Below are 21,487 nucleotides of genomic sequence, written 5' to 3'. Positions count from 1 at the left end.
CAACAAATGATGTGACTTGTAAATGGACCTTAAGGGACACATGTTACACATCTACAAGGAAATGGTTGATTCATTTCTTTGTCATAAATGGATTGGATGTTGATCCACTGAAACTGTGACCTCTAGTAGAAATGGCAAACGTTTTGCAAAAAATACTTTAGTTGATTGAAGTAGGGTCAACACTCTATCATATGAGTTTGGATCTTCTCTTGGAGGGGCTTTCCCAACGAGTTATAAAATTCAGCTATCTGTAATATTTACACATTTTTCTTTTATTGTGTATGAGAAAAGCTTTTTATACATAGAGGAGGGGATACTACATATACCATCAGGGAGAGTCAAGCTGATGACCTCTTCATTAAGAGGTGGTGGTCATCACCAACTAAGCAACCATGTGATGCTGCTACGTGTAATATTTTAATTCAAATACTAGGATAAATCCAATGAGTACCTAAGGGTGTCAATTGCGTACCGAAATCGTTTAACCGTACTGAACCGCACTGTCTAAAATCGTACTGTACGTACCGAAACAGAATTTCTTCGATACGGTTATGGTTTTAAGTACTCATACTGTCGGTATATACCAAAATCGTACCGATTTAGTATCGTACCAAATTAAGAGATATTAATTGTAATTTACAATTAAAACACTTTACCATTACCCTATCCCTAATTCCTTATTTAAGTTTTTCGTTTCATCGTTCACTCATCTTCTTAGATTTACTTGCTTTATTTCTATTAGTATCAAATTCTATTGATTGGTTGATCGCAATTTCATTAGGATCTTAATGAATTAATAACAAAAGTGGCATAAGTTCATTCGTACCAAAACTGTACTGCACTAGATAGCAAATTTAAGTCGTTTTCCTGCACCGATTTAATATTGAAACCGTACCGAACCGTTTTTATAAATACTGAAACCGTACCGTACCGTGTAAATTTGATATGGTACGGTTCTGGTTTTCAATATTTAAAGTTGGTGCCGTACTGAAACCGTACCGATTGACACCCTTATGAGTACCCTTTGATTAGAATATTGCACTTGGCCTAATCCTATAAATCATTGTGGACTCATTGGGAGATTTTATCCAAGGAGAGGAGCCAAATACTTGTTTTTACGTGTTATCTCTCATGTTTTAGTTGGTTTTTGGTTTGTACATGGCCGCTGCTGTCATCAAGGACTATTCTAAAAGAAGCATAAATTATCATCTTGATCTTATTACCTTGTGAAGTAACAATGGAGTTTGGCACTTAAAACATCAGTCCGCAGATGTGCTTTTGAGGTAAGCTGTATAAATTTTCTTCAGATTGATAAGATCTGAAATGATACAGAGCAAGCCCTTCTCCTTTTTTTTTTTTTTTTTGTTTTTTAGGGGGGGTGAGGTGGGGGTGGGGTGGGGTGGTTGGGGGGAGGAGAGGTAAGAGAGCAAGCCTCATTGAAGCATGCATCTGCAGGGTATGTCATTGTGGAGTTGGTGTTTTATTCTATTGATTGTATAAATATTTAAGGCTAAATTACCTAGTAACGGTCAAATTCCAAAATACCTAATTGAGGATGCCTGGAAAATACTGCAACTTAAATCCGAGATATACGATTTATTTCCACTGGCACGTGTACTGGATCGGAACTAAACGTCGCTAATAGGTGATACGATGTACATGAAGTTTAGGATATGAGAAAATTAATTGTTAAAGCTCTCCTTTTGTTTGGTGAAGAATTATTAACTCTCTGTTTGTTGGCTCTAGAATCTTCACCTAAAAGAAAATCAGTTGAGAAAAAAATGTAAATGGCGCAGAAATCTTTGACCATTTTTGTCAATATCGATGAAATCCAACCATCCAACCAAAAAGTAAGGATCAGTTTGATAATTCACAAAGTGTTTTTACTTTGAAAAACATCTGAAATAATTCTTTTTAGTGCAAAACAATAGTTTTATGTGTTTGATAAATTTAGAAATTGTGATTAAAAAAAATGCAAGAAGATAAATTTAAAATTTGTAATAAAACAGTAAAAGTTGTAATTATTTTATTTAAGCTGTTAAATTTCATAAATTTCATTTCTAAAACTGTTTAACTTAACTCAAACCTACTTGTGTGAAACAAAATGATTTTTGCTGATTTTCTGTTTCTTAAAGTATAAAACAGTAAAAAATATTTTTTAGTTGATTATCAAATGGGTTCTAACTTATACCTCATTCTATGCCAAAGAATCATGACTGGGTCGAAATTAATGGTCGATCAGTGTAGTTTTGCTTTGTTGCTCTCAGGAGTATGAGCTATCCAAATGTTGATTTCTCACCCACTTTCTATAGCCTCGTAGAATCATCTGCTCTCACCGTAGATTGTTACCATTAGAAGTTGCAAAACAAAAATAATAGGCATTTGTTCACGGTGTGGGTGTTAATTGAGTTCTCCCAAGTTGACAATTATAAGCTACAACGGGTGATTCATTTTCTTGGAATTAATAGCTTTATGCCTTTATATTAGCGGGTGAGGTTATTGTATATAGTACCTTTAGGGATAGAGGATTTCAATTTTGTGTAAAAGGGGGATTCATGAGTGTCATTAATGGGTGGTGGGGTTTGAAAATTTGGTAAGAAATATCAAACCATAAATCATAAATTTAGGTAACCACCACAATTTGATGACACTTCTTTTTCTTTTTCCCAAGGGGTTGCAAGTTATTGAAGAGACTGCACAAATTTATTAGTCTTTAGACAATTTAAGTAAAATTTGGAGTAATTACTCTAGGGCATAGATACCATGCTACACATGGTCATGTGTAACAATTGAGATTGCACCACATATGCAGGACTTGCAATACAACATATCACACAGTTAGTGAAATCTTAACAATCACGATGAGATAACTTGACATCCAGTTATATTTACCATTTATGTATAAAATTACCCCTTAAGGGTATCATCCAGATTTATTTCAAAAAAATTTAAAAAGTTTTGCCAACAAAGGGGTAGTAAGATGGTTAGGACTTAGGAACTCGACTTCTCATGTAATGGTCGTGGGTTCAACTCCACCGACGACATATGTAATATCCTTATCTCCAATATATAAAATGTCTATATACAAAAAAAAAAAAAAAAATCTTAAATTTATTCATAAGCTTTTTCTTTTTTTGGTAAAATTTATTCATAAGCTCGATGTATATTACTTTATTTTTCAGGGTAAACGGTAAAACCACAAGGTAGATTTACGGAGGAGCAGCATAAACATCGAATTCCGGGAGGGGCCAATATTCCGGATTTCTCTTAGAAGTTAACTAGATTGTAAAAGTTCCTACAGGTCCGCCTTGTTGTGATTGGACACCAGGCGGAATGCAGTCATGGCTTCCGTTACAGCCCGGTCAAAGAAAACCAGAAAATCAATAGAGAAATTAAAAAAAAAAGCGCAGGAGACGGAAGTAAGTTTGTAGACGGCAGATATAAGAGAAATCACGTTAAGAGTTTCACTGGAAAATTGGAACTGTCGTTAATTGATCATCGTCTCCACACAGCTCATTCATTTTGTTGCTCGAGATTCAGTAAAGATATTATCAATTGCGTTATGCACTACGTGTGAACTAGTTGATTTCTATTTTTCAGGTTTCTCTGCAACTTAGGGTTTTGGGGTAATTGGTTGTTCATTTTTTAATTTTTTAATCAAGACTTCAGTTGATGGCAGTAGTAGTGTATTTTTATTATATCCTAAACCTGTGGACGATGGACTGTTCATCGATGTAGTCATTTTTTCACTTTAGATTTTTTTGTTTGTTGCTTCCTTTTTCATTTTTGTACTTTTTTGAATTCGGGTTATCGGCGATTCTTATACGAGTTTATGGTGTTCGATTTCTAAATTTTGCTCAGATCAATCGCTCTTTGTGGGTGATATTACTTGATTCGGATTCCTGTGCACTGCAAGCTACTACTATTCTGGCGTTCTGTATTTGGTAGTGCTCGTGTTACTTGAAAGGATGGACTTAGTATCTGGTTGCAAGGTGAGATCCTTAATATATGTCAATAATTTTAATGACCACATAACGCTTTCCCTTTATCGCCAGTCCACCTCCCCCTCCTCCTTTTCTTGTATGTCGGATTATGTGAGCTAGTTTGTTCATGTTTTATGATATTGTTCTTCTCACTCCATTAACAGCTAGACTATGCTGATTTGTTCGCCTTATTTAGGAGAATTCTAGTTTTTTATAGTTTTTAATTCTGTGTTTATAGCTTACTTTGATGGAAGGATGTCTGATTCTGCCAAGGAACCAATTGAAGTGTGTTAAAAGCCATCGTTCATTATCTGCCCGAGCTTTTTATGTTAATTTCATTCAAAATCTCTTCCACACTCAAATAGTAGCATTGCCTTATTTTTGTACTAAATTTATTTTGTGTTTTTAGCATGGTTTCAGTTTGGGATTGTGATTATCTCAATCGATTTCTTAAAAATTTCATAGCCTCTTACCGGTTAGCTGCATGTAAACGTAAGGGTCATATCTTGTTTACAATCAGGCTAATGGATAGACATTATTTATCATGACAGGTTTATCCTATTGGGAGAGGACTCAACACTTCTGTTACTTTTATTGAGGGTTCCCAATTTAGGATGGCTTCTTGCTGTTTATACTGATTCCTCTGTATTCTTTGATTAGTGTTTCATATCCAGTGAGGCATACTAAAGCTTCTATGGGCAACATATATGGGATGGCTTTTCCCAGTCTATGATGTGAAATAATTAGATTTGACTGTCCAATTTTTCTGTTTGACTGATTCATATCATAGGAGCTCCTAGGCTCGGATTTGTTAATTTTTGTTGATATGTACTTATCTAAACTGATGTCTGTCACATTTGCATTTCAGGATAAGCTGGCATCCTTTCGAATAAAAGAGCTTAAAGATGCACTCACGCAACTTGGGCTTGCGAAGCAAGGAAAAAAACAGGTATTCTCTTAGGACTATGGTGTTCTTCTTGTGCCTCCCAAATCCTAAAAAAGATGAAAAGAACTTTAAAGAATGTTTTTTCCAGAATTGAATAGGCTGCTGTTCCTTCAGGAACAGAAAAAAAAAAAAAACTTATTGTCTCTTAGAATCTTTATTTAATGAAGATATGTGATAAACCTATGTTGCACTGATGGAATCATCAGCATCACTGTTTCTGCATGCTGCTTGCATCTACTTTACCCGGTTTGCTTCCATTTTTGGGTCTGACGTTGTTGATTTATTGACCTTTTTTCTTCTTGTTAATAACATTGGTTTGTTATTAACAAGAACAGTATAGGGAATGTGATTTGGTGCGAATTAGAAACTAGGCATGCCAGTTTGAAAATTTGTGTTGAAGTCTGAGGGTGGCCAGTTTTTGAAAAGTATGCTGAATTTTAAAACTGGCTTCAGTCCATCCTTCCCACTTCCAAGTCCTGCAAAAGCAGGCCTGCTTTTGTTTCTTTAGGGGTTGTTGGTTGTTGATAGTGGGAGAAAATTGTTAGGGGATGATATATATAAAAGGGTACCCCCCCCCCCCAAAAAAAAAAAAAAAAAAAAACAATAAAAGATTCTACAGGCTATAAAATAGGTTGATGTTATGCCCAAGGGCTTTAAAACTGTCGATGTAGATCTTTGAATAACTTTTTTCTAAATATGGCCACTGCAAAATTGACACACTGTAATTTTAAGTTTTTAACTGTTCAATACTCAGCTGTTTTGTCTGATTGGCTTGTTCTTATGGATTTTAAGCTATATTCCTCATGTCCTGCAGGATCTTGTGGATAGAATTTTAGCTGTGCTTTCTGATGAACAAGGTAATTTGAATTTTAGTTGATAGTGCTTGTTGTGTAGCTTTCATTTCTTCTTTTATACATGATTCAGCCTGGAAATATAAGGGTTACCATTGGATAGCATCACAGTGTAGGCCTGGACTTCGTGGATGTAGAAACCTACTGTGGACATGTGGTGGTTATCAAGGAGAAAGTAAAGTACCCGTGTTACATTAATGATAAACCAAGAAGCTCAAACATAATGATGTAAACAGGGTACCGTCCTTCTGGAGAAGCCCCAAAAGCATAGAGAAAAGGAGGAAAAACAACCCACAAACGTGCGGTCCTATGGGTTGACCGAACCTCATGGGGGCAAAATGGTCATCTTACCACCTCCTTGAGGCCTGATTGGTCTTGTTAGATTCATTTTAGTTTTAGGAGTCCTGATCTACTTTCTATTTGAGATTTGAGTCTTTGGTTAGCAAGTTATGGAAGAGTCCTTGTCCCGATTAGGAGTCCCAAATGCAATCCTATTTTGAATTTGGATTTCTTCTTAAAGTAGAAAGTTTTAATTTTGCAAGTCCTTGTTTGTTTAGGATTTCTTATTAGAATCCCTCATCTTGTTGTGTGGGGAGGGTCTTAGTGTGAAGGAATTCAGACTTCAAATTGAATCCCTTGATGAGTCCTAACTAGTCTTTTATTTGGTTGAGCCCTATTTTAATTTCCTTATTTGTGAGGGGCTATAAATATAGCCCCACTCAGCTGTAACAGATTAGACTGGATTATTAATCGAATGTAAATGGATTTAAGAGTTGGAGGGATTGGTTCCAAAGAGGAATCCTACGGCTATGTGAGCTTTAATTTTCTGCAAAGGCTTCCTTCCTCTTCTTCAAGCTTGCAGCAGCCTAGAGATATTCAACTTCCTGCAGTCAACAAGCGACAATTCCGTCCCCAAACAAGGAAGTCCATCCCCAACTCCCACCCTAGCCTAATCCTTTCCCCAGCCTTTTGCGCAAACAACCCCTCCGGCCCTCCCCTCCTCCTTCCTGCGGCTGCAGCAGCACCTATTGCCAACCATAAAACCCTAATTCCCCTAACACACCCTCCCCCCCTCCCTCGGCCCAAAAAAAAAAAACCCCCTAAAACTAAGCTTTAAAACTCTTTCATTAGTTTAGTAGAGACATGCAATTCATCTTCTTCCCTCAAACCCTAGAAACCCTTACGACTCTTCAACCAATCATCCAAATCCAACTCCCTTTTTGGATTCAGCTCCCTAAGATCTCTACGTGCACTGCCCTAACCCTAACCCTTCCCTAGAAAACCCTAGAAAACATAAAAGCCTAAATACCATGAGGAATAATTCTGGAATTAAGAAATATGTCAAGACAGAATTATTTCTCTCCAAACAGACCCAAGGCAAGCTTGGCCGAACCCCTGAAAACCCTCCCAGTCATTCTGCCCTAACCCTAGATCCAAGGTTTGGAAGTCAAAATACCCTTAACTGCAGGGCTTCACTGATCAAATACAGCTGCTGTCTACTGAGATTACCTATACATTGACTTAGAACAGTAGGGTTGAAACCCCAATTTACTGCTGGTCTTTACAAGAGGATCCTGAAGATTGACCCCTGACTTGAGGAGCAATTATGGAATCAATGTCATCTTTGCATTTTTTATTCATGGAGTCCTCAACTTGGGGAGCAATTTCATCTAAAATTTGTTGCATGAACTCTGCCTCTTCAAGAACAGCATCGTTAATGTTGACAATTTCTTGTGGATCTTCTTGATCGCTACCTTATCTTCTCCAGCTTCAGCTTCGGTCTTTTCAATTTAGATTTCTTCAGTAGCATCTTCTATCTGTTGATCTTCTTTCTTTGGATCTTCAAGCTCTCTCTGTTCTTTATCACCCCAGTTCACTACGTTCACCTTAGCTTTATCTTTGCAGACACCTTTTCCGTAAACTGATGATTTGCCAAATTTCTTTGGTAATATAAACTTATGTTCATCCTTCACCTCGACGTGGTTAGTGTCAGACTTGCAGGACTCTCCTACTTGTGAACTGAACTTTATAGATGGCTGCTTTAAGTGATCTTCAACTTTAAATGCCATGTAATGGTATTCTTGTTGAAAGAAGAATTTGCTTTTGACATGTTTCCGTAGGTGATTGTTATTCAATTCGTGCTTCATCTTTCCCAAAGTCCTAGATTAGCATCTTCTATTTGTGATTCTGATGTCGCCTCATTAGGATTGACGGTGATGTATGTAACCCAGGGTTTTGGGTTAGATACTCAGGATCTTCTAGAATGGAAGCAGTACTCAACTTGGGTCTCTGGATGCTTGGATTAGGGGGTTTAGGGGCAATTTAGGGCTCTATTAGGGTGGGGAAAGTGTTTAGGGTTGCTGGTTTTATAAATCAGAACTGTTTCTGATCCTATTTCTTCAACTAGAACAGATTCTAGCTGTGAGAACTCGATAAATTTCAGTTTCTGTAATTCTGGATTTTTCTACAACTTCAAGGAAGAAGATGAAGTGCAGGGATTTTAGAATTTAAGTAAATGGACTGTATTTGCAGAACTAAGGGCGGGGATGGGTTTCCTTGACTTATGTGATTCTAGAGGAGCTGAAAAGGGGATGAAAAGAACTGGGATGAATGGTTGCCTAAAGGGTGTAGGACAGGGTGACGTTGGGAAAGGGGGAAGAGGGAAGGGTGACTAGGGTGGTTGGAGGGTGATTGGGGGTTTTGGGTGGGGAAATGGCTGGAGATGCAGGGGAGGGGTGGGAAGGTTCTAACTTACTGGGTTGAAGAATCTTGCTGAGATCTGTAGTTGAATGTGTGGAGTGGTTGATGGCAGCCTTGAATTGAAGAACCACATCACAAATCCCAGCCATAGGGTATCCAAAAAGGATCCTGCGACTTATACCAAAGCCAAATTCTCAAATCAAATTCATTCAATAATCAAGACTGAAGTTTACAATACTGGACTAGGCTATTTATAGCCTGTACAACTGAATTGTACTCAAATAAGGATTCCCTTTACCTATTTGGGATCAAACACCACTTAATTAGAACTTGGCTAAAATAAGACCACCACTAAACGTTTCTAATTTTGTAGAACCCCATCCTAAATAAATCACATTCACAAATAGATACCAACTTCTCTCAAGTCTCAACTACTCATACCCCTAATTAGGAAGTAATAAAAAAATATAACTACTTTAAGCTAAGGTTCCTAAAATTAGGGAACCCTATCTCGATAACTCAACACTAACTTAAATGGACTACTCTTAAACTACTGACTCAAACAGAAAAATAAAGATAGATCCCTGACCCTGGGATTGTGGGGAGTAAGTAGGGATGTCAACAGTGCAGTTTGGGGCATTTTTGGGCTGGGCTTAACGGTTTTGGGCTAAAAAACCTAGCCCAAACACGGCCCCGTTAGCAAAATAACGGTTTCGGGCCAGTTTTGGTTTGGTGTGATTTGGGTTCGAGTTAACTAGCGGTTTGGGCTGACGGTTTATACTCGGGTTGAATAACGGTTTGGGCTAACAATTTATGGTATGCAATAAAAATAACAAAAAGAAATAGTTAAGCATCCTGCAACAAGAGCCAAAATTCTATGGAAAGCAAAATTGCTATTGATCAATTTCCATTAAAAAAATGAAAAGTCATTCCACGTTGTAGAAATCCCACCCACCTTATAGAATCAAGAACCTAGATACTAATTAGTAACATAGAAACTACAAGCTCATTCCTCCGGCTCCACCGAATAGTCCTCTTGAAACAAAATTTCAAACAAAAAACCCTTTCAAATTCCAATTTGTGCTATTATGATTGATTGTCTTGAAATTGGGTTCATGCTTTGTGAGAATGTTGATTTTGTTCTCTTCTATGAAATCTGTCTCTTTTTTGGGTTGGTATTTAGTTTGGTATTTAAAGGAAATACTTCTGGATTAGATAAATATTTACTTAATTTAAACAAACTTGGTACATTCAATTGGGCATTCATACTTAATCCTTCTAATTGTCCTTACAAGTAGTAGAATGATGATACGCCCCTGATTACACAAGTGTATCAACGAAAGAAGAAACAGAGAAGAACAGCAGAAACATTGACTGGAACAGGGCAGAACATAGGTGAAACAGGGGAGATGTGGTAGCTACACTAGCAGCAGGTGTAGAGGAAGGCCAAGTGGCAACCCAAGAGTGGGCAAATACCACCATTTTTATTATGCACTAAAAGACGAACGGTAGGCCAGATGGCAGCAGGACAGTGGATAAGAGAATCAAGTTTGTTAGAGTACCAGGGGATGGGAGAATAATATAAGGGAAAGAGCCGAATAGTAAAGGGGGGGAGGAAGAGAAAGGCAAGTGATCTTGCGGGAGAGGGAGCCTCTCAGGAGAAGGGTATAACCTTCGTGTTAGTTGCGCTTTACTTATTTCTGTTTTATCATTCCAAGAATTAGTTAGCAGATGAATAGAGTCTGTTGTAGTGATTCAAGTTGGATTGTCGTCTTAATATATATGCAATGATATTCAACTTCCTCATCTGTTCATGTTCATTATTTATCAATCTGAGTAATCTTTGCTGCTGTTGAGGAGTTTGGTAGGGAGATAAGTTAGGCTAGTGAGAAGGGGTCCTAACAAATGACTATTTGATCTTTGAATTCATATTCAATTTTTCTGATAGTCTATCAACTACCTAGTTGTAATATAATGATTCAAACAATATTTAATGTAAAACTATAAAACGGGTTGCGGTTTGGGTTCGGGCTGGTGTAGGCTCTACCGCCCTCAACCCAAACACAGCCCATTAAGGTTGGTTTGTGCTGGTTTGAGCTATAACGGACCGGTGCGGTCTAGTTTTAACAATTCAGGCTGCAAATTGATGCCCCTAGGAGTAAGATAAGACCCATATTGGGCCACAAAATGGGGCTTTGGAAAATGACCAAAATACCCCTAGGGTATTTGACCAGCCTTGAATGCCTTGTTGGATTTGGTTTTTGGGCCCAATTTTTGGGGAGCCCAACGCTGGATACATCAGACAGCCAACATGAAGATCTCAATCAGAACCAATTTGAGTTTAGGGAAAAACTGAGGTCTCTTGAAAGTTCAGCTATGTTGTGGAGGTCTGAAAATAGTGTATCAAATTTGGGTCGTGGAATGTCTACTTGGTTGATGGTTCTAAGTTGTGTAGGAAGGTAAAAGGAGATTGTGTTCCAAGTTTGTAACCAATCTAATACTAGGAGTAGGAGATGAGTTTCTTGAACACCACAGGTTTTAGGACAGGCGCATAGGGTAGACATAGTGGTGAGATAGGAATTTGATGATGTTGTTGTTGTACATATAGGGTTATCAAGAGCCATTTATCCTATGGCTGGACTCCAGAGAAACTCGAATCAAACTTAGGGGATAATGCTCCAAGTTGTGCACAGATCTGATGGTGTCTGTATGTTGAAATCTAAGTTTCTAATGTACACATGATAGACCCACACTGCTACACACTGACCCCAAAACAATGATAACGTCTGAGAGTGCAACCCTAATGCACCCTAATTGAATTTGGCTAACTGCATCCATAAACAGCCTAATTTGGGTTGGTCTATAGACTCTATACAGATCCTGTTCACTGGCCCCTAGTTCTTCTAAGGCTACACCAAAGAAAGGCATCATATCTGGGAAATTATTTCTGGACGGATCCAGGAATTAGGTGGTCTGTGAATTGTCGAGAATAATTCAAATCTGATGGTCATATTGGCTTATGTAAGATAACAGAAACTGATAATGGAATGAAAATATCAGAAATTGAATCAGAAGAACTCGAAAAACTAATGGGCGGGCTTGGGAGAAAAACATTATATAAAAGAACAGGTTATGATGTGTTACAGACTTACAGTGCAGCAGTTTAGAAACGCGGAAACAAATAAAAGAGAAGAGAGGAATGAGAGAGATGTTGGAGAGGAGGAAGGAGAGGTCTTGTGTAAGCAAGACTCCCCTACTCCCACTTGTTTATAATATCTGGTCAAAGATCAGTTAAGGATATCTTTCCTAAACTGCTTTACAGAAAAATAGAAAGTAAATATTGTCTGCAAAAAGGAAACTTTCTGAAAAGAAAACAGTGCTAGATATGATCTTGCTTGTCAATCAAGCAAAGGGGGAAGGGGCAAGCTAGTAAACACTATCAGCATGTGTACCCCCATGTTACACTTGAACATATTCCCCTTTATTTAGCATGACTTCTAACATGATGCATTTGTTAAAACTGTAGTTGTCTTGTTTACCTAGTTTGATGCTTGAAATTGGACGTCTAGTCAAATTGTAGCCTGTGACAGCCACGATAAAATGAGAGAGAAACAGGGAAAAGAGATAGCAGTTGTCAACTGGTGAGAAAAGAGAGAAATAGAGGACTAAAGTGAGAAATAGGAGGCGGAAGATTACTAGGTTGATAGAGGAGAGACAATTCAATTACAAAAAAAATAAAAATTAATCCATTTATCTTCCATCTTGGGGGGGGGTGGGGTTGCTTTGTTTACACCTGGTTAGATCCATAAAGTTTGAAGTCTTTGAACTTTCCTAGTAAGTTAAAACCAGTTTACTGGGTTTTCAACTACAATAAGCAATCAAGGAAGAAAATTCGACCAAAACAAGAATTTCGACCTTGCAAAAGGCCGAAATTTTGGTCGAAACTGGACTTTTTTTTTTGAAATTGAAACTTCAATTTCGGGCCTCATATGGACTCAAAATGATTTGGATTCTTGCATACTTCCTATTTAAAGCATGATAAACACAATGGAACTAGTATTTTGCCAAAAAAAAAAAAAAAAACTGAAAATTTATCATTCAAGTATATTAACAAATGATTGGTTCAGACAAGTGCAAACTGTATTGCATACAGGCATAGAATCATCAACATACATGAATTGTTTGGTAGAATGGTTACATATACAACGAATCAACAAAATAAAATGACCAACTAGATCAAGTGATGGTGTCTCACATATATTAAGTTGAAAAGCCTATATATCATATATACATAAAATTAAAATACATAATTTTAGAAAATAATTATTAAAATCAGAAAATGAAAAAATGGTAGCAAATAATAAAAAGATAAGTGACAACACACAATCATAGATCATAGTCCTAGGCTAAACATATATTAATTTCAAGTCAATACAAGATCATTTAAGGCATGAACAAAACAAAAATTTCTACCAAAAAAAAAAAAACAAAAATAAAAAAAAGGGAGTTTGGAACTGTTGGGTATGGCTTATGCTTCACATGCTATTGTTGCCGGAGTTTCCTTTGTAGCTGTTGTGGCTTAGGAGGTGTTTGGGGGCAAAAAAATGAGCAAAAGAGGTGTTTGAAGGCAAAGGACTTGTGGAAATTAGGTGAAAATGGGATAGCAATCAACAAAAACTAAGAAAAAAACAAGTTCGAATGTTCAAAATTTCGGTCGAAATAGTCAAAATAGTCGAAATGGTGGAAATTTCGGTCGAAACCGCCTAAATGGTCGAAATCTCTAAAATTTCGGTCGAAGTCTCTGAAATTTCGGTCGAAATTTGACACTTTTCTGAAATAATTGGAATTTCTTTTCATTTTTGAAAAATGCAGACATTTCGACCAAAATTAAAGTATAATATTACCCCACTGCAATTCATAGTGCTTCCATAACCTAATTTTGATATCAACTTGTGATCCACCAAAATATCCTCTTACTAGCTAAACTTCCCTGATCTCAGCGGTAATTTATATAAAAATTAAATTTTATATATATATATATTATTGCTTACAAAATTAGTCTCCATATACATTAATACATGTTATATAAGAATGGTCTAGATTCCCAATATATATAGTATTGCTTACAAAATTAGTCTCCATATACATTAATACATGTTATATAAGAATGGTCTGGCTCCTCCATTGGGAATCTATAGATATTCTTGCATTAGGATGCATGCATGTCAATATACGGTAGGGTGTTTAATTGAATTACGTTATAAATTTGCATGTAGCTAATCTGAATCTTGTCTTTATTCAGCATTCAGAATTGTGACATCATATGCTCACATGGCTCAAAATGGTGAACCATTTAGGAACCTTTTACAACATGAGGGCATGTGAAGGCAAATTCTTCATTTGTTATTACGTATTTATGTGTGTGGAGATTCTATCTGTACTAGTAAAGTTTATCTTCCAAAATTTATTGTTTGTTTATTTCTCTTGTCTAAAATGTTTAGATTATGCTTGTTATATTGTGAAGTTTGCTTGTTATACTTTAATTATTCCATTTTTTGGTATCTTCCAGCTGAAGGAATTATTTTATGTCAAATAACGAGATCAAGCGAAACTTTTTATTTTGAACTTCTATTTTTCTCCTTTGAGCTTGAAGTTTGGATTTAATGGACCCATGTTGCAGCACACAATTCAAGTTTTCTTCTTATTTTACAGTTCCCAAGGCACATTGGCCTAGAAAAAATCCTGTTGGGAAGGAGGGAGTGGCTAAAATTATTGATGATATCCACAGGTAAATTTTCTTGTGTTAAAAGTATTTAGATAACCATGTACAACTAGGTTGAAGCTCTTGATATATTGCGTGAAATTATTGATTAAATCCAGGTTTCTTGAAATAAATTAAATAAATCAAACTAACTAGATGTAAAGTTCTTGATGCCTTGCATATAATTTGCCATTGTGGGGCACTGTCTTTCATTGTATGAACCGTAAGTGAACCTTGTTTACATAACCTTAAAACTACCCACACACAAAGAAGAACTTCGAGTTTAACATGTGATATACTACAGCAACTTCAGCAATTTTCTGAGTGTATTTTATTTGAGGATTTCAGAATCCGTTGTCATTATTCATATTTTCTATATCTTATATTACTTTTGGGTTTGCATCTGTTTATATTTCTACATATTTTGTAATATGTGCCTATACTTTATGTTGTGATTCAATATTCTAACTGCTACTTCTATACTGACACCATCTACTCCTGCCAGAAAAATGCAAAGTTCTGGTGCTACTGATTTAGCTTCAAAGGGACATAGTGGCTCGGATGTCAATAACATGAAACATAGAGAGGAAGTTGATGATTCTTTTCAATTGGAACAGAAGATCCGCTGTCCATGTGGAAGTTCATTGCCTACCGAGTCAATGATTCAGGTTAGACCATCAGGCCTTGTCTGTGATCTTTCTGTTGGAGGGGTGTCTGTGTTTGTGTTGTGTTAGTGTAAGTATGTTAATACATTTTGCTTATCTGTTTTTTCTGTTGTCAGATCATGCCATGTTTACAAGAGTAGGTTTTGTACAATCTATCATATTGTCAACAACTGAATAGTTAGGTTGGATCCCTTTTTAACCCCATGATATTTCTGGTGCAGCTCTAACTTGTAACTTGTAAGGGACTCATTCACTTCTGCCAAAAAATTATTGTGTAATTTTTCTGTTGTTCCTAGACCTCGTTGTCTTAAATCTGTGGGAGTTGTTTCATGGGATAGTGTTTGTAAAGGAAATAAGGACTTGGCTGATTAGGCATTGGATTGGTGTTCAAAGATAAATAGGAAGTGATTCTTTTTGCTTATTCTGATCCTTTGGTGAAGCGGGGTTTGGTTGGCTGATATCGTTGCTTTCCTTGTGGTTCTTAGCTTGTTCTTTGTATGTGATCATAATAATGGGCTGAACCGGTAGGCTTCTAATTTACTTGTTATTTCTGAGTGAGGTGATGTGAACCCCAAATTGTGGGCCAGTCTTCAGGATCAATCCAAGTGGACCAGCAGTAAAGTTAAGGTTTTATAACCCTGCAATTCAAGTATAATGCTCTCTTGAGGGGTTTAGGGTTTAGGAATAGGGCCTACAGGGTTTGGGTAAAATTAGGGTCTAGGTTTTATTGATTACCAGATCTGAACCCTGCTGTGAATTAAAATTCAGGACTGAAACTTAGGTTTAAGGTTGAGCAAAATTAGGTTTTATTAAGAATTAGGGTTTTTGGGGGTGGCTAGGGTTAGAGTTTAGGTCGAAGGTAAAGGAGGGGTTGGGGATGATGATTCTAAAAGGAAAAAGATTTCGGTGAAGGGTTTGAAAGATCTAAGTAAAAGAAGGCTATGGTTTATAGGGCTTTTGGGAATTTAGGGCACCGAAGGAATTAGGGTTTAGACTAGGGTTTGGTTGGTCTGGTTGGGCTGAAACTAAGAGGTAAGGTCACTAGGGGTTGGGGGTGACGGGGTTCTTAAAATTTTGGGACAGACCTAACGGTTAGATGGCCGTAGATCTGATCTTAAATTTTAGGTCTGAGAAAAAGTCCAAAAATTCCTGGGAAAAAAAAGAAGCAGAGAGAGGCTGATATGGGAAATAGGGTTATAGTTGTAGGGTTTGGGGGGATGAATAGGGCTGTTTTTCTGGAGGAGTCCAATTTGTTATAAGATTAAAAAAAAGTTGAGAACTCACACTTGAACTCAACTAGGACAATTAAAGGAGGCTATGTGCAAGGACCCCAAACTAATTAATAATTGCAGAATTAAATGAAACTCCTAACTTAAGGAGGAGTCCAATTTGTAATAAGGTTCCAACTTGACTCTCCTACTTGGACTGCGACTTTGTCAATAACTAAGCAAACAAGGACTGAAATAACAAACTAAAATAGATTTGGACTCCAAAAATTATGCCAAACCTATCAAGACTCACTAGGACTCCAAAAAAGAAGGCAAAAAGCCCAATTTGCCCCTGGCCAGGTTCGGTCTTTCTGGAGGGGCCACAAGAAAGGGATTCTCTGGAAAGGGGGAGGGGGTTTCCACTGGTTGTATCATGATGTTTATGATTTACCCATGATGTCAGATTTTGTTTCAGTGGGTACTTGATTAGGCTTTCGTCAGGAATTGTGGGCTAACAGTATTCTTTCTACTTCCTGGTTCTTGGGTTTTCTGTTTGTGGTTTCAAGCTTTTCTTTCTCAAGGTTAGTGTCATTTTGTTGCCATCCTTTGTTAGTTGTTGACCTTCTGTTAGTGTGATGCAGCACGATTTGAGATGGGGTTCCAATTGCATGAATTTTTTCTACCTTTTTTTTTTTTTTGGGGGGGGGGGTTCTAACAGATCTATTTTTGAGAAATTTGATTGCCAAGAAGAAAAATGATTTGAAGGGAAATTCCCAAAATTATCTGCAAATCATTTGCTGATTTGTAGGAGAGAACAATTCATCATGTGGGCCAATAGCCAGCTAATTTGTGATGAAGACTGCAGCTGTTTAGTGAAAAAAGGATTTTGGTTACTGTTCACGCTACAGTGATGTGAACAGTTTCAAATAATTTGTTAATAGATAAGTGGGATTTTTCATAGTTATTTTATGGGATAATTATGTAATTTTTTTCTTTTTTTCCCCCGAGTATTATACTTAAGATTGGAAGATTAGTTTTAGTTAGTTTTAAATTGCTAAGAGTCCTAGTTAGTTCATGATTACTTCGAGCTTTAGGATTTTGTTTTTCTTTTTTCCATTCCATTCAAGGTCAATGCAACCTGGTTGCAGTAGATGTGTCATCATTCTTTTGTCAAGGTGGTCTGATTTTTTATTGTCTGATTTGGAAGGTGCTCACTAGAGTCTTTGCTGATGCTTTGTTTGAGTTACTGGAGGCCTAGGGTTGTGCACTCTTGCTAAAGATCTTGTATTATTAAGAGGGTCCACACATTGTTGCTAAATTATCTAATTTGTTTGCCCTCTTCATGATTTCACTCTGTTTGTTTAGTAGTCTATTCCAGCATTGGGGTACTATCCTATGTTGGGTGATCTTATCTTTTTTTTTCTCTCTCTCCCTCTGTTGATCAATTATCTTATCTTTCATGCATCACGAATAAAATTGTATGGAGTTTTGAGGTTGAGTATGAATATGCTCTGACAACCTTCACTCTGATGAGTTTTTGTTCAACTTGGACATTATCCCAAATAAATGGGGTCGGCTACATGGACCTTTTCACTCCAATCAGCTTTACTCCAAGTCATCCTTACTGGTACTAAGCTATGCATATCTTTCTTCACAGCTTCTCCTAGAATCATTTTCAAGTGAGAGTTTATTAGCCCAATAGCTCATTTCTGTTAGACCATGTTTTGCATCATGAATAATAAAAATTGTCTGTTAGTACCCCCTTAAATGACCTCGCATGTACGTATGGTCCTATTAACTGCACTTAATTATACCTGTACTTTTTTTCTTTCATGCATGTTAGCACTCCACTATTACATCAGTCAGTAGGTTTGTATTGTAACATTCTTTATGCTTTATTTGGTTTTTCTGGTATTATTTGCTAAGTTCATGTCTTCCTCTTATTGACTGTTCACTTTCAAAACCTGTTATTGATTTATAATTTTAAATATGTTTTGCAGTGTGATGATTCACGATGCAATGTCTGGCAACATATTAGCTGTGTTATTATTCCAGAGAAACCTATGGAGAGTGATCCACCAGTTCCACCTCAATTCTACTGTGAAATTTGCCGAATCAGTCGAGCTGACCCGTATGTCCTACTCTGTTTCCTTTTAGGTTTTTCAACGTTTCTTTTTGACTTATGGTTTTCATGGTTTATTAACTTATTTATCTGTATACCCTTTCTTTTTTAAATGTTTCTCCATCTCAATGTTTTGTATAGTGCTGTCTTGTAAGCAAGGTATGAAAACTCATTTCATTTTTCTTTTCTTCCCCCCCCCTTTTTTTTTTGGGGGGGGGGGGGTTGTGTCTGACCTAAGTACCAAAATTTTTGGTGATTTTTTGTGTTCTTTCCTACCAAATTTGGTTGGGCATTGCATGGGTTTTAGGCCCAATAAAGGCCAGAAACTTCATGGAATTCCTAATTTAGGCCATACAAATACGTTTGATATGATCTATTTGCAGCCTACATAATCCAGAATGGTATTTTGGATCCACAGTCTTGATTGCCAATATATGGTCGAATCTGAATGTATATGCAGACATTTACACGTTCTTGAAGTACTAGAGGACATAGATAATAGGTAATTTAAGCAAGTAATGAATTAATAGTTTAAACATATAGTCAAGATTCATGATAATTTAATACATAGTTTTATTTTGTCAAGTAATGGAATAAATCATTCAACTGTATTGCCAAGTATATGTGATAATTAAGTACCTAATTTTGGAGGAGATCATCACTTCAATATCCTCCTAAAATCCAAATAGGATAGTCTAGTAATTGGTAACACTATTAACACCTACTATGCCATCAAAGATCCCACTGGAAGTCAAATGGGGCCAGCATACATTGTTCTCAAAGTAGGAAAGAGTATAGTCCTCTACAGTTGACATGTACGTTGCATCCCTGACATACTGAAGGTGATAGAAACCCAATGAATTTCATTGCGTTTTTGGATCATTCTTAATTGATATTGGTTTGTTCGTTACCTTTTTGATCATTGATGAGAGATTAGAGAACATTTCAGCATTTTATTCCTGTTGTACATGTGATTTGATCTTTCAATAACTGCTGCACCCACTATTTTTTTGAGGGGTGGGGGTGGGAGAGGAGCATGGTGATGTAAACCCAATTCTAGGGTTAGGGTTAGGGTGAATCAATCCTCTTGAGAACCAGCAATTAATTATCAAATCAGGATGGGATGGATAATATTGTTAAATTTGGGTCCTAGGTGAGGATGGGAATTAACAAAACCTAAATGGTTTGCAGGGGTTGTGATGGTAATGGGTTCAGAATTTATGGGAAATCTTAGCAATAATTTCAGGATGGGTAAATTTGTTATGGGTAGGTTTTTGGGATGTTTAAGGTTTTAACAAATTCTTATGGCTAGTTTTGGGATTTAGGGTTTGTAACTTGTAACAAAGAAATATGGGATGTGTTAGGGTTTTAACAAACCCAAATTGGATAACGAGTAATGGATGTGGGACCTAAAGGGAAGTTAGGAGCCTAACTGTTGGGTATGGGAAGGTTTTAGGAATGATGAAAAAGTGATGGATAAAGACATGGGAAGGTTTCTTGAATTCTTGAAGAATTCTTGGCAGTCTTTATTGATTCTTTGCTTTTCTTTCTTTTCTTTTCTTTTTCTGGTTTTCAGATCTGCTGCAAGAATCAGAATGTAGAAAGAAGGAGCCAAATGGGAGAAAGAGGGGAGAGAAGGGAGCTGCAGGGTGATGGGGGAGGGTGGGGTTTACCTTGGGTTGCTGCACGGGTGGGGCAGGGGTTGTTTGCACAAGAAGGAAGATGGATGGGGGTGGGTTCTTGATGGAGTTGCAGGGTAGGGTAGGGGTTTAAGGCTGCTGTAATTGTTTGATTGGAAGAAAGTGCTGTGAATGCTAGACTGCTACGGGAATTAAAGATCTTTCACTGAATTGAAGAAGAAACTCTTCTTAAATATGCTGTGGCCAGACCACAACCTTGTTTGCCTCCAAACAGAAAATTTTATTCATCAAATCAGCTCCCTTTACAATGAGGTAGGGTGAGCTATATATAGCCTTACAATTGGAGGGAAAAGATTTGGACTCAAATAAGGAAACCTTACTCAACTAGGGAATTCTTTATAGATTAGGATCCCCTGCACAACTCAATAAATAATAACCACCAGAAAGAAATTTTAAAGAAAGACAACTTGCTATGTTTAAGCTAATTAGCCAAGGTAATTTCACTTCAAAATGGATTCCAATTGGGACTCCCACACTGACTAGGACTTTATCATACTCACGAAATACTAATCCAAAGGAAAAAATAAAGATAGATCCATGACCCTTGGACCAAGGGGATTCCAACTTTTGAGCCCTAAAAGGGCTGGAAAAATGGCCAAAATACCCCTGGTGTATTTGGCCAGCTTTGGATTGGGCCCTTCAGATCTGGCTTTTTGGCCCAATAAGGGGGAGGGCGCTCAACCCTGCTTACATCACATGGTGGAGTGGTCTTTTAGGGGCACTGCCAGCATTTATAACAAATAAACTAACAAATTTGAGTAGTTCCTCTGTAAGTTGTACATGTTCTCTTAAATGATTTAGGACCAAGTGATGAAAACCAAGGAGGATGGGATGCATGTGGTACCAAATCTTCCCCTTGTTGGACTCTTTTAGGGTTTTGGGTATGGTATGGGTGGTTTTGATAGGCCATGGGATTCTCTAATTTGGTTGATTTTGAGTTGTTTATGGTTTAGGGAAGGTTTGGGTTAACAAAATCTTGATGGGTTGAGAAGATGGGCTAGGTAGTTGAGGGTTAGGGGAAGATGGGGAATTAAGGTCTAGGGATGGGGGAGGGGTTGTTGAGCTGCTGCAGGGTTTGGAGAAGGGAGATGAGGGTTTGTGATTGGTGTTTTTTTTCTTCTTTTTTTTTTTTTTTGGGGGGGGGGGGGGGGGGGGGGTGTTGCTCTGGTACTTACTTGGAGAATGAAGTTTGAGCTGGACTTGTGAATTTTCTGCAAAACTTTCTCTTCTTAAAGCGGCCACATGGCCCTCTAGGGAACCCATGGCTCCATTGGCTGCCTTCAACTCTTTATCAACTTATTACAATATTAGGAGGAGGCTTATTCTAAGACTAACTTTCAAGACCACTCAAACTAAAACTCTTACTTGACTAAAAACTCTTACTCAAGGGAACCTTTATATCCCACTCTAGAAGAGTCCAAATTGATATCTAAGAGTAGATATAGGATCCAAGAAATAGGATGAGTCTAGAGGACTCCTTCACAACTTAGGAATCATATCCTAACAAGGACTGTTTGATAACTTAACAATTATGGACGCAAATTCAAAAAC

General features: G+C 37.2%; 1 protein-coding gene across 5 annotated transcripts in view; it reads left to right on the top strand.

Moving 5' to 3' along the window:
• Positions 1-3,291: 3,291 nt before the first annotated feature.
• LOC149027033 (E3 SUMO-protein ligase SIZ1-like) overlaps positions 3,292-21,487 on the top strand; it is a 52,842-nt gene continuing 34,646 nt past the window's right edge. For 2 of the 5 annotated variants that reach the window (XR_016173926.1, XM_089158356.1), the window contains exons 1-7: positions 3,292-3,626; positions 3,862-3,992; positions 4,852-4,932; positions 5,744-5,786; positions 14,193-14,268; positions 14,747-14,909; positions 18,115-18,245. Coding sequence is in view for 4 of the 5 variants with exons in the window: in XM_089158356.1 (XP_089014482.1) it covers positions 3,969-3,992; positions 4,852-4,932; positions 5,744-5,786; positions 14,193-14,268; positions 14,747-14,909; positions 18,115-18,245 (518 nt within the window). In the remaining variant the exon portion in view is untranslated. The remainder of the gene's footprint in view (positions 3,627-3,861; positions 3,993-4,851; positions 4,933-5,743; positions 5,787-14,192; positions 14,269-14,746; positions 14,910-18,114; positions 18,246-21,487) is intronic. The other 3 variants (XM_089158378.1, XM_089158365.1, XM_089158386.1) reach the window with 3 other exon arrangements.

Source organism: Hakea prostrata, chromosome 1 (genome assembly GCF_041222555.1).
Source record: "Hakea prostrata isolate BN-2017 chromosome 1, UWA_Hpros_2, whole genome shotgun sequence".
NCBI classification, from domain to species: domain Eukaryota; kingdom Viridiplantae; phylum Streptophyta; class Magnoliopsida; order Proteales; family Proteaceae; genus Hakea; species Hakea prostrata.
This window is presented reverse-complemented; position numbering and strand designations above follow the sequence as displayed.